We start from the raw sequence: 13,493 nt of genomic DNA on the forward strand, positions 1-13,493 counted from the left end.
CCCCGCCTCTCCCCACCCCCGCAGGGGACTGCCAGGAAAAACATTCTCCGGAATCCAGACCATGACCCACTTTCACACACACATACGCAGGAATACACACTGTCCTAGGACTGGGGACCTCCAAGGCTGCCTCCTGATTAACGTGGGGGAGATGAAGAGAGAGAGACAGATACCCCTACTATAACACACGGCCAGGTCCCCACCATGGAGGCAAACCACTTGGAGAAGCGGGGCAGAGGATACTGACCAGGCTGGGGGTACAGGGCCACCACCCTATCCAGAGGTTCCACAAGACCCCTCCAGGCTGCCACTTGGAGGATGTGGATCCCCTATACAAAGGGATGGTACCCATTTCCATCAGTGGCTCTTCCGCATCTCACCCCCAGAGACTACTTGCTTTCAGCTAGACACATCAGAGGCTGGGGCAGGGGAGGGTGGTCACCTGTTCCTTACAGAGGGCTCAGGAGCAGAATAATGAAAACAAGAGTAGACTGAGTGCCTTCTGGGTAACTACCGAACTCAGCCTCCATGTCTGTAAAGTGGGGCTAGAACTACTGTCTCGCACAGGTGCTGGGGGTGGGTAAGGAGACAGGCGGGCCCCAGGCCTCACGCAATGCCTGAGCCTCTCCTGCCTCGTGCCACTGCCTCTCCTCTGGGGGGGGGGGGCTGTGAGGGTCAAGAATATCCAGCAGCTCCTGCCACTGTGTCCTCTTGAGGGTAGGAAAGTTGTGGGGAGGGGAGAGAGAAAATGGCCAGTCACTCAACAAGCCCAGTGAGCCAAGTATGGGCTGGCCACCAGGACCCCAAGATAAAGAAACCCTGTCCTGACTCAGGTCAGGCGAAGGACACTGCCAGGGACATGAGTCGATACAATCTTACAGTGGCCCTGTCTGCCTCGTTACCCTGCCCCATGAGCCTTGTCCCAGAGCAAGAGTCCCCTCTTTTAGAGGCCCCTGGAAAGAAGGTTTTAGGGCCGGCCCGTGGCTCACTCGGGAGAGTGTGGTGCTGAGAACACCAAGGCCGCGGGTTCGGATCCCATATACGGATGGCCGGTTCGCTCACTGGCTGAGCGTGGTGCTCACAACACCAAGTCAAGGGTTAAGATCCCCTTACCGGTCATCTTTAAAAAAAAAAAAAAAAAAAAGAGAGAGAAGGTTTTAGAGGTGCATTCCTGGGACTCAGGACTCAGCAGCAAAGTGCACCTCCAGGCATATGACTCTAATCCTTCCCATTACCCACAAAGTCCATGGTTTGCCTGTTCACCGAAGCCAGCCAGCCCCAGACGCAACCTCTCAACCCAGAGGAGACTCACCCTTGACTTTCCCTTGTCTGCCTGCATCCCCCTCTACAGAAAGCCCACTCTACAGAAAGGTAAATGGAGGCTGGTAGAGGCAGAAGGTCTGCAAGGATCCTCCTCACTTGGACAAGGCTTGGGCCAGCCCCTTTCCCTCTACATCTCTGGGTGAGGGGATGTGGCGAGCTTCAGGTCACTGGGCTTGCAGCCTGGCACCTTGCCCTCTGTACCCAGGCTGCCTGGGGTGGCTGTGACTCAGGGTTGGAGTATGACACCTTCCCCTCCCTTTCTGTTGCTCAGGGTTACAGTTTCTCTCTCCTCCAGGGGCAACGCCAGCCCCACCCTGGCAGGGTCACCAGTCTAGCTCAGCTGGCCACCTGAGCTGCTGGCTTAAAGGCACAGACCTCGGGCCGGCCGGTGGCTCACTTTGGAGAGTGTGGTGCTGACAACACCAAGTCAAGGGTTAAGATTCCCTTACCAGTCATCTTTAAAAAAAAAAAAGGCACAGACTTCCATAAATCCCCAGGAGTACATTATTATTCCTAGTGCCCCAGTTCCCCTCTGTAAGGTCCCAGGCCTAGAGCATTCCTCCAGACAGGGTCAGGAAGAGGTGGGACTCATTTGGGCACTAATGAGATAGTGTAAATAAAAGTAATTTTTTTCAAACACACCAGCAGAAGAAGTGGGCTGAAAGAACTTAGGATATGAATTCTAGCTCTGGCTAAGAAAGGGGGCAAGCCACATCACCGATTTGAGCCTCCGTCCATGGGGTTCATAATTTTCAGGAGCAATCACACCTGCTCTGTGATGCTGCTTTGAAGACCAAGCCCGGTACCCTGCAGTAAGTAGGAGCTATTATGAACGGATTGGTCACAAGATGATCATGGGGTGCTCTAAGCTTCAACTGGGAAAATGGGCACAACAGCCGCAAGGACTTTACCCCCATTGAGGGGGAGGGGGTACTTTGACAACCAGAGGCAGAGAACCTACCCTGGGGGATTCCTGGGGGGCTGGCAGCAGACCAATCTTCCACCCTTCCTGAATGTGTCCACCTGTTTTCAGAAGCCTAGAGAAGCAAGACAGGGACGGACATGGCAAGATTCTTGACAATGTAGGTCCCAGAAACAAAGTAGGTACACAAAGTAGGTGCTCAATAAATATTTGCTCATTGAGTGAGTGAATGAGGTCACTCTGTTTCTCCCCAGCACTAATCCCAGAACTCCTCTGAGAAAGCAAATCTCGACCTCCTTCCTCAAATACCGTCATCAGCAATACATACTTATTCAGCATGCAGAGCACACCAGGTACTGCAGGATGGGGGCAGGGCAGCCTTCAGAGGTGACATGGCCTTTTCCCACCTATGCCTTTGGAAGATAAGGCTCTGGAAGAAGAAAAGGCTGACACCAAGGACACAGCTTGTACCTCGGGCCACACTGTGGGATAAGTGCCATAGGGGATTGTAGTGAACCGGGTGAGTCTAATTTGACTCTCTCATTGTAAATGGGAAGCCTTGTGAAGTTGGTTAGCAACCGTTCCTATGGGACTAAATGCTCCCCTTCCCAGGTCTCAGCTCCAGCAACTGGGTACCAGCTCTGTCCTTACTGCCTTGGGGAGGAGAAGGAGATAGGTCTGATACCTGAATATGTCAAGACCTCCTGCACAGAACAAGGAGCAAAGTCTCTCCAGGGCCACTTCCTCCTGTAGGGAGGGTTCTAAAGAGGGAGGAATCACCAACTCCCATTTCCCAGGGCAGCTCCCACGTGAACGTCCTCTCCCAGTTAGGGCAAGAGAACAACTGGGGAGGATCTCTACCTCCCTCCCTTCTGACACACAGCACCGAAGGTCTTTACCAGGGGAATGGGTGTGGGGCTGGACAGAGTATCCCAGAAAGGTAGGGAGGGCACAGCCTATACCACACCCCCTTCCCGCACTTTGGCAGGCACTTGTGCACTGCTCCACCTCCAGGGAAATGACATCATCTCACCCATCTGACAGATGGTGAACACTGAGGTGCTTCATAAAGCTGGTGGCGGCAGAACTGGAACTAGGACCAAGTCTCTCAACTCCCAGGCTAGCAATCCCTCCATCCTGTATTGCTTCTGCCTTATATCAGTGAAAGTGCCCACTGCTTATTCCCCATTCTTGTCTGTAGGGAAGAAGGGGTGCACAGGGAACTCAAGATGCAGAGGCCAAAATCCCTACACAAGGAAAGGGCAAACACCCCAGTGTGCAAGGAGAGAAGAGGCTTCTTCACTTAGTAGCTCCAAGCTAAAGTTCTGCCCTCCATAGGCTGGCATGGTCATTGGGCAGGTCAGCATCTTCCCTTGCGCCCACAATATGTCCCCTCATCTCCTGCCCAGTCAAGCCCAGGAGGGAAGGTGAAACAGCAGCAGCCCCATATGCCCCCTTCCCCCAAGAGCAAGTTCAAAAGTGCTTCAGAACCTCAAACCCCACCTCCTCATCCTGACTCAGAGGCCAAAGGTCACTGAAGAAGCTGCAACCCCAAGGGGGAGGGGAGAGACAAAGCATCCAATGAACTATCCTTCCCCAAACAAAACCTGGCTCCAAGCCAGCAATGAACTTGGCCCCAGGACTCTGCACCCCTCTTCCAGCCCGTGCACCCTCGCCCCCACCCCTGCCGGTTCATATGGAAAAGAGGGAATATTTGGACTCAGAGCCAGCTTTGGGTGGCAGGTGAAAGGCCCAGTGAGGAGGGGGACAAAAATCATAGAGACCTCCCGTTCAGACTGGGGAGGGGATACAGAAGAGGGGCAGGTTTTGCCTTAGGATCTTAGGGAGTTTACGGACGGACAGGATCCTACCCCAAACTGCTGGAAACACCCAGTTGTACTCTCCGCCCCCCCCCCCAAAAGTATAATGGCAACCAGATGAACAAGTCCAGCACTGAGGGGTGGGAGGACGCATAAGGCCCCCCAGGGGACAATGAATTTCCAGAAGGCCACCTTCGCCTCCCCCCAAACACCTCCCATTTTCCTCGGCTTCCCCAGAACACAACCAACCCAGCCTCCACCGGAGAAACCTGCTTTGAAAAGTTAGCTCTTTGTTCTACAAGCCGGACTCCTGGCTTTGAGCACAATTTCAGAAGATCTCAGCGAAGCACTCCCCACCCACTCTACCCCAGCACCGGACCCCGCCCGGTGCAGGATGGGCGGCCCAGCACCGGGAGTTGGCTTTTCATTTGATGTGGGGGTTGGGAAGGTATGGGGGAGGTCTGATAGTCCATGAACCGCTGAACCACCAAGGGGGCTGCAGGTCGTTCAAAAAAGGGAATCTCTCGGTGGAGCTCGGTCCTTACCCGAAGCCCCTTCAGCACCACGCAACACTAGCCGGCCGAGAGCCCCCGCTGCCCAGTCTCCAGGCCAGGAAGAGGGGCCATCCGCCGCCAGAGCGGGCGGTTTCACTGGGCCCCCAGCCTCTGCCCCGCCCCCCGCCCTTCCCTTCCCCCTCCCCCAGCGCCCCGCGCTTCCGCCTACTTGGCGCTCGGCGCGGCGGGGAGAGGGAGCGGCCGTCTCCTCTCACTCTCCCGGCCCTAGGGGGCGGGACTGCACCCCTAACCTTCCTCCCCAACACACCCTGCTCCTCTCCCGTCTTCCCGACCCCGGGGCACGGAGCCCACCCTTTCCATCAGTGGCTGCCGGCCACGCGTGGACTCCTCGCCTCGCCCCGAATCTCCTGGTTTCCAGACCGGAGTCTGTCCCCACACCCCATGACACCGCCCGCCTGCCGCCCTCCCTTCCCGAGGGATCGCGGGGATGAGGCGGCAAGGACCTGGCCCTTCTCTCCTTCCCCAATTCGGAGCACTGGCTCGGGGATTGCAGAGACGCGTCTCCGGGTCCCGGGGCTCACCTTGTCCAGACAGTTCACCTTCTCCGTGGGGTACACGATCTTGCTGCACCGGGCGCAACTGGGGTTCATGGCTTCGGGAAAGGCTGGGGCGGGGACACCCGAGCTCGCGCGCGTTCTGTTTCCCCGGGCGAGGTGGCGGGAGGCGGCCGCGGCTGCAACTACACAGGCAGCGGCGGCGACAGCGGCTGGAGCTGGGGAACTGGCCTCCGCCTCCGCCCTCCTTCCCCTAATAAACACAGCAGGGAGGAGGGGCTGCACCGGGGCGGGGACGCGCCTCGGGCGCGGGCAGGGGCGCGCGCGGCGAGGCGCGCTGCCGGGGCGACGTGGGGCTGCGCGGGGGCGGGTTCCGGGGAGGGCAGCCGGGCTGGGGGTGCTAGCGCCGCAGCGATCCCAGGGCGACCGTGCGTGCCCCTTGCTCAGGGTCCTGCCCGCGCTGGAGGCGGCGCGGAGCCCGACTGGCTGCACATCTGCGGCGCCCGGGCTGCAGGAGGCTGGCAAACCCCTCGCACCCATCGAGGGTGGGGTTGGAACGCTGCTGAATGCCCGAGCAGCTTCAGATTCAGGGACTTTCCTTTCTACCCGTCGGTACCTGGCATGAACCTACGGACCGAAGGGGAACCCCCCTGACCAGCCCCCTTTCCGCCCTCACCCTTTCCCTCGTTTGTAGGGTAGAACCAGGGCCTCCCTCCTGGACTCAGCGCCGCGCGACCTGGGCTAGTTTTCTCCCTGCGCCTCTGCCATGCAGCTTTCCCCCGGGTTTCTTGGATCTGGGCACCTTTTGCTTTCTGCTTGACCCCCTTCCCTCCTTCATTCCTTTCTCCTGTTTCTGATTCTCTACTCAACTGTGTCTTAGCACGCAGAGGAGCCGCCTTCTAGCGCGGGAGCGGCGCGGGGGTATAGCTCAGTGGTAGAGCATTTGACTGCAGATCAAGAGGTCCCTGGTTCAAATCCGGGTGCCCCCTCGTGCTGGCTTTTCCTCCTCCCCTCCAACTAGTATAACCCATGTTTCATTTCTGACTTACATTTTCTAACTTTGGTTCCTAGGCTAAAAGAAAACAAAAATGAAAAAAGTCCCTTCCTCATTTTCCAAACTTACCGGAAACCTTTCAGTTTTGCTTTGTGCCCAGCGGAAGGAGGAGAGGAGGGTACGCGCACAGTAGGGTACAAAAGCTTCGCGGCCGCATTTCTAGCGCCAGAGGTGTCTGGATTTCCGCGGCCAAGGTCGCCGGCCTCAGATGTGTCAGGCAGTTCGAGGTGCCAGGTTCGGGGGACAGGGTTACTCCCCCAAGTTGGCGTTCCGTCGCTGATGGGGGTAGGGTGTGGCTCAAGAGAGGGGAACCCGCAGACACAGCCCTTCTCCAACTTCAACTTTCTTTATTACCAGTGACATGACGGTGCTGTGCGCATCCTTATTGCTCGTGACACAGGCCGAGGGAAAAGCATGCCGAGAACGTTAAATGGCCACCCGCTCATTTTAATGTACAAAAATAAAGTTATATCCCGATGCTGATATACATGAATGCAGTGGTTCTCAAACGTGAACGTCCATCAGAATTACTCGGAGGTTTTGTTTAAAACACCCCCAGTTTCTGATTCTGTAGGCCTGGAGTGGAGCCCCGAAAATGTGCATTTCTAACAATTTCCCAGGTGCTGCTGGTGCTGCTGGCTGGAGGACCACACTTTATGAGAACCACTGAACTAATGATACAAGGCCCATGGAGTTGCAAAACCTAAAAATGGGGACAGGTATCTGCTGGCTCCTTGACTGTATATCACCGTCGGGCTGGAGGAAAACGATAAGGAAGAAGGAAAGGCGTCCCCTCAACTGAGTTTTGCCCAAAAAAAGGAAAAATAAAGGAGAAAGAGAGAGGCATGCTGCCGGGGTCAAGGGGCAGCTGCGATATTTTAAACCTGGAATCTGGTTGTGTCATTCCTCGGAGCCCTGGGGGAATACTCGAGCGCATTTTTCCCTTCGGCCCCCATTACTGTAGCTGTGTCGCCAGGCTGGACAGAGAGACAGCAGAGCTGCGGCCGGGGACAAAGCCGAAACGAGAGAAATGAGCGACTTTTCTCCCCTTTCCTGGACACCGGTCCTCGAATTTACCACCTCTGGGTTTTCAGGTCAAAGCCCTACCTCTCAGCTAATATAAAGGACGGAAGCCGCCACTTTTTATCTTCTACTATTTTATGTCTGTGCTGATGCTGCCCCTCCCCCGGCACGTCATTGTTACGAACTACAGTTGACATTACACTAACCGGTCTCGAGGGTACCGGTGGGCTTCTCGCCACTTTCGGTATACAGATCAGTCCCACTAAATCAACCTTCGGGTTGCTGCTCTCTACTTCTCAGATACGGCAAACATTCGAACGGGCAAATTACGCAGAAGAAAGAACACCTCCAGGAAGTTTTGGATTCCGTATTCGCTGACTCAGATTGCTCTGGGTTATACCTGAGCTGTGGAAAACTTAAAGTGAGGGGGCACCCGGATTTGAACCGGGGACCTCTTGATCTGCAGTCAAATGCTCTACCACTGAGCTATACCCCCTCTTCTTGCAAGAAGTAGGTGAATTGTTTTTTACATCTATTTTAACATTTTCATACTAAAAATTGTTCATTGGTTCAAAATTAGTTTCTTCTTGCTAGAAGATACTGAGTTTTTCGGTGAGGCGTTACCAATCTGCCTTTTCTAGGCTCAGTTCTTTATGCACAATTTCACACATTCCTTTCCCCAACAAGTCAGAGAACAACCTCTTGCAAAACTTTCCCCCGATCTCTCCAAAGAGAAATAAAAACACCAGCTAAAAAGACACCTCCACTGAGAGGCCTAGCTATATAGTCTAGAGCCCCTCCCCCTCTTTTCGTGCAGCACTAGCTATATGTCCCTCTCTAGGTGCTGGACATACTTTCAATAAAAAGACACAAAAGTTCTCACTGTCACTGAGTTTACAATCTACTGGGGACAGACGAAATAAATGCACACGTGAATACATAAGGAAATGCCCAGTAGTGATAAAGGAAATCATTAAAATAAAAAGCAAGATGTGTTAGGGAGGGACTAGGGGGCTATTTCAGGTTGAATAGCCATGGAAGGCTTTTTGAGCAGGTGATTTTTGAGTTAAGACCTGAATGACATGAAGGAGGCAGCCATTTGTCCATCTGTGGGGGGAGGGCTTCCGGATACAGGAAATGGCTACTGCAAAGACCCTAAGGCCAGAGTGGCTGGAGGAAGGTGGGATGGGGAGAGTGATTCAAGAGAGCTGGAGAAGTAGCCAGGGCTGTGGAGGGCCTTATAGGCCAAGCAAGGTAAGGAGCTTGGATCTCACACCAAGTGGATGAAAAGCCACTGGACAGTTTTGAGCAGGGAGATTTGACATCATCACCCAGACTACTGTAAGGAAGATTTACAGGGAGTCAAGAGTGGCCCCAGCGAGTACAAACAATGGAATATAATTCAGCCTGAAAAAAAAGAAATCCAGCAACATGTAAGAACGTGGATGAACCCTGAGGACATTATGCTACATGAAGTAAGCCAGTCACAGGTGGCCAAATACTGCATGATTCCAGTTATGTGAGGTATCTCAAATAGTCAAACTCATAGATGCAGAGAGTAGAAGGGTGGTTGCCAGGGACTGGGGAGGGGGAAACAGGGAGTTGCTGATCAAGGGGTCTAAATTTTCAGTTATGTAAGATAAATAAGTTCTAGAGATCTGCTGTATAATGTTGTGTCTATAGGTAACAATACTGTATTCTATGCTTAAAAATGTTAAGAGGGTAGTTCTCACAGTAAGTGTTCTTACCACATTAAGAAAAAGAAAAGGGCAGATCCAGAGACCAGATAGGAATCTATTGCAATAGCACAGGTCAGAGATGGTGGTGATGTCTTAAGGTACAGTGGCAGATTAATTTCTTATTGCTGCTATAACAAATTATCACAATTTATTTGCCTAAAACAACACAAATTTATTATCTTACAGTTCTGGAGTCAGAATTCCAAAATCAATACCACTGGACTGAAATCAAGGTGTTAGTTAGCATGCCTGCATTCCTTCTAGAGGCTTTAGGGGAGAATCAATTTCCTTTACTTTCCCAGCTTCTAGAGGCTGCTTTGTTCCTAGGCTCATAGCCCCTTCCTCAGTCTTCAAAGCCAGCAGTGAGGCATCTCCTCTCCCTCCGACCTCTGATTCCATCCTTACACCTTCCCTGTCTCTGACTCTGACCCTCCTGCTTCCCTCTTATAAGGACCTGTGTAATTACATTGAGCCCGCCTGAATAATCCAGGATAGTCTCCCCATTTCAAGATCCTTAATTTTATCACTTCTGCAAAGTTCCTTTTATCATGGAAGGCAACATATTCGAGTGGATTCACACGGGAATCGTGATGTGGACATATTTGGAGGCCCTTTATTTAGTCTACCACAAGTGGGAATAGCAGATGGAGTTGAAGGGGAATGAAGGCATCCAGGTGGACCATGGCAGGTGAGCCACAGCTGTTGCTGTAGGTTGGATGGTGGGGGGAAGATGAAGGGAAGAGAAGAATTAAGAACAATTCTTCTCTGTTTTTTTTTTTTTTTTTCCTTCTTTTTTTTCTTCACTATCTGTGTGGATAGCGCTGTGGTTTTCCTGGGATTTAAAAAAAAAAAAAAATATATATATATATATATATATGTATGGGAAGGGAAAAGTTTCGAAAAAAATCAGGAGTTTTTTGTTTGTTTTTGCAACTGGCTGGCACAGGGCTAAAGTTTCTTAAAATTCTTATACATTCGGATCCCACTACTGGCCAGCCACCAAAAAATAAAAATAAATAAAACTCCTGTACAGAAAATAATAAAGTTCATCCCACTATCCTCATGGACTTCACATCTAGTATGAGGTCAACATGTTAAGTTTGAGGCGCCTAACAGACATTTAAGGGGCCAGCCCGTGGCTCACTCGGGAGAGTGTGGTGCTGATAACACCAAGGCCACAGGTTCGGATCCCATATAGGGATGGCCGGTTCGCTCACTGGCTGAGCATGGTGCTGACAACACCAAGTCAAGGGTTAAGATCCCCTTACCGATCATCTTTTTAAAAAAAAAAACAGACATTTAAGAGGAGATGTTGAGTACACAGTTGGAGATGCAGCTAATTTTGGAATTCAGGGGAGAGGTCTGGGCTGGAAATATAATTTTGGGAGTTGTCAGTGTATAGATAGTTGATGAAAGAGGTAGTTGATCTCAGAAGTGTGCTGCATTCAGCTCATATTGGCTTGTGAGAACCAATGGTTCAATTTTCAGGAATTTCTTTTTAAGCCAATCGATTCCACTTGGTAGCTTGAAGTCAGCAGCGGGAGTATGTGCACCACAGGAATCGGCAGAGGCTACAAATCTGCTCCCCCCGAGCTGGTTGTTAAGCATTTGTCAGCACACCATTGCATCTGACTGATTCTGTATTCTCCAAAAAGAAAGAGGCAAACTCTTCAGCTGGGAGAGGGAGGAGGAGTGATAAGGTGTGGAGGGTTTGAGGTAGGAGAAAGTGTGTGAAATAGTCTTTTTTGAGAGTGGGAAAGTGCACATACGTGGGCAGAAGTGTAGAAATGCTAGGTCTGAGATTGCTGGAGTGACACATATTTGTGACCTTTTCTTCAACAACATTCAGCTGCTTAGGGGCAGGCTTGGTGTAATCCCATAGTTGAATTTAATTATGTTGTGGTTTGGCCGGGGAGTATAAACCAGGACTTACAATGAACCAGGCACTGTGCCAAGTACTTTGGGAAATACAAAAAGGAATGCAACATGATCCCTGCCTTCAAGGAACTTATAGTCTGCTTGGAGAAATAACATATATAGTCCAAGGGAAAAAAATAACAGTCGAGAAAGCAAATGCAGAGAGTAGCAGAACTTCAGAGACAGGCAGTTGATGGTGAAAGAAATGAAGTCACAGACTTTCTTTAAAATTGGTAGTGAGAAGGGCCGGCCCGTGGCTCACTTGGGAGAGCGTGGTGCTGATAACACCAAGTCAAGGGTTAAGATCCCCTTACCGGTCATCTAGGAAAGAAAAAAAAAATTTTGGTAGTGAGAAAGAAGAAATGGGCAGGTGATCACAGCTAAAAGAAGGATTTTCCTATCTAGGGAAACTTGATGTTAGAAGGAGCCAGGGGAGAGGAAGTGATTGATGATGCTGGAGAGAATGCAGACAGGGAGGGCAGTCTGGCCAGGGAGCAGAGTGGGTCTTAGGGAGAACAAAGGAGGCACTTCCTCTTGTGTGCAAAGCACTGGGCTGTGGATTCAATGCAACTCAGGTTGCAGGCAGGGAGGTTTGAAATTAGACATGAAGAATTCCCAGATGCCAGAGGTAGGAAAGGTTGTGATGAAAGAGAGGAATCCCATTGCACACACCCACAGGATCTTCAGATCCAGGCTTGGTCAGAGAAGATTTTTTCCTCCTCTCCCACCACTTGGGTCTGGATTGCCTTTGTGATCTTCTCTTGAAGCAGTTTATCATAGATACCAAACTATTGTCCATAAATAATGTCTGGTAAGTAAAATTGCAGTATAATTAAGCTGTAATCTGCTTCCTACCGGTAGAGGGGGTATAGCTCAGGGGTAGAGCATTTGACTGCAGATCAAGAGGTCCCCGGTTCAAATCCGGGTGCCCCCTAAACCTAACGGTTTTAGAATATAAAACAGAGAAAAAGATATTGCTCAACAAGCCTCTTGTGTGTTCCGCGAATTCAAAAAGCGATTAACTGCAGTATCCAAGTGCAAGTGAGAAAGTTACTGTGCAAAGTTGAAAGTTATGTCCCCAGACTCTGGGTCGGTGGTGGTGTTGTGTAAGTGTGGCATGGGAACCCTTGGGTGTTTTGGCGACATTTTCCGTGCAGAGAGAGTTATTTTCATCATACAGTTGACCCTTGAACAACGCAGGGGTTGGGGCACCGACCCCCGCACAGTTGAAAATCCACATATAACAGCCCTGTAAAACCCACATACATGAAAAGTTTGGCCTTCAATATGTGGGCTCTGGATCCCTCAAATTCTGTATTTTTCATCCGCAATTGGTTGAAAAAAATCCATGTGTAAGTGGAACCTCGCAGTTTAAACCCGTGTTGTTCAGGGTTTGCCGTAATACTAAGACATTATTTGCCTGTCTCACTCTTCATGAGTATAGAGTGGAGCTTTCCAGAGGTTACATGATGTGTGATATTACAACAGATTAGATATACAAACATACAAAAAACCAGTTGTTTTCATCAAACCAGACATTAAAGGATTTCCAAAAAAATGGAAAGCAATGCCACTCTTCTCACTAACTGATTTTTGTGTGGAAAATATAGTAATTTATTGAAAAATGTTATCTAACAGATAATGGTCTTATTAATACCTTAAATGAATTAATAAATATTTAAACATTCTTCAGTTTTAATTCTTAATCTGGTAAATGTCAACAGATATAATCTATAGAAACAAAAATTCTTGAGGTCCTCAATAATTTGAGGGTAAAAGGGTCTAAGATGAAAATATTTGAGAACTACAGCTCCAGGTAAAGAGGTGGATTGGGGAAGAGAACGCTGGGTTGTGAGATGGCACAGAGAAGAGACGAAATCTGAGCAGAGTTCTGAAGAACACGTATTGGATAAAGCAGGAGAAAGTGCACAAATCTGATTATAAGGAGGGGTGAAACTGAAGGATATGTCGAGAAATCCTAAGCAGTTTGGTACTGCTGGAGTGTGAAGTGTAAGCACAAGGTAGCAGGAGGTGAGGCTGGGGAGGAAGTAGAACATTTTGAGAAGAGACTTCAATGCTGTGCTGGATGGGTAACCATTGCCCTATTTAATGCAAAGGAGAAATACTATCTGATTAATTAGTCAGAAGGATCAGTGTGGTTGAATTTTTGAAACTAGACTGTGGGAAGGAACACAAGGACATAAGTAAGGAAATGTTATGAAGATACTGCAGTACCGAAGGAAAGAAATGATGGTGGTTTGGACTAGAGTGGTAGCAGTAGTCTAAGCTAAGGAGCTAGGACTTTATTCTATAAGCATTAGAGGGCCAGCACAGAGTTTTTTCTTTCCTTTCCTTTTCTTTCTTTCTTTCTTTCTTTCTTTCTTTCTTTCTTTCTTTCTTTCTTTCTCTCTCTCTCTCTCTCTCTCTCTCTCTCTCTCTCTCTCTCTCTCTCTCTCTCTCTCTCTCTCTCTCTTCTTTCTTTTTCTGTTCTGCTTCTCTAGTTTATAGCACAGGGTTTTAAGCAATGGGAGATTATGGTCAGACCAGTTAAAGGCTATTGCAATAGCTTTGAACCAAGGGCAGACCTTGGGACTCATGGACAGAAAAGTTTAGAAAAGAGTCAAGT

The 13,493-nt window shown here is 50.1% G+C and overlaps 1 protein-coding gene and 3 non-coding genes across 4 annotated transcripts in view; 2 read left to right on the forward strand and 2 right to left on the reverse strand.

Moving 5' to 3' along the window:
• LASP1 (LIM and SH3 protein 1) overlaps positions 1–5,327 on the reverse strand; it is a 39,541-nt gene extending 34,214 nt beyond the window's left edge. Inside the window, exon 1 of the mRNA XM_063110921.1 lies at positions 5,162–5,327. Coding sequence (XP_062966991.1) covers positions 5,162–5,230 — 69 coding nt within the window. The 5' untranslated portion in view covers positions 5,231–5,327. The remainder of the gene's footprint in view (positions 1–5,161) is intronic.
• A 724-nt stretch (positions 5,328–6,051) lies between these two features.
• On the forward strand, positions 6,052–6,123 carry TRNAC-GCA (transfer RNA cysteine (anticodon GCA)). The gene has a single exon. It is a non-coding gene; the product is annotated as a tRNA-Cys (tRNA).
• Positions 6,124–7,635: 1,512 nt separating this feature from the next.
• TRNAC-GCA (transfer RNA cysteine (anticodon GCA)) lies at positions 7,636–7,707 on the reverse strand. The gene has a single exon. It is a non-coding gene; the product is annotated as a tRNA-Cys (tRNA).
• Positions 7,708–11,729: 4,022 nt separating this feature from the next.
• On the forward strand, positions 11,730–11,801 carry TRNAC-GCA (transfer RNA cysteine (anticodon GCA)). The gene has a single exon. It is a non-coding gene; the product is annotated as a tRNA-Cys (tRNA).
• The last annotated feature ends 1,692 nt before the right edge of the window (positions 11,802–13,493 follow it).

Source organism: Cynocephalus volans, chromosome 10, assembly GCF_027409185.1.
Source record: "Cynocephalus volans isolate mCynVol1 chromosome 10, mCynVol1.pri, whole genome shotgun sequence".
Classification (NCBI taxonomy): domain Eukaryota; kingdom Metazoa; phylum Chordata; class Mammalia; order Dermoptera; family Cynocephalidae; genus Cynocephalus; species Cynocephalus volans.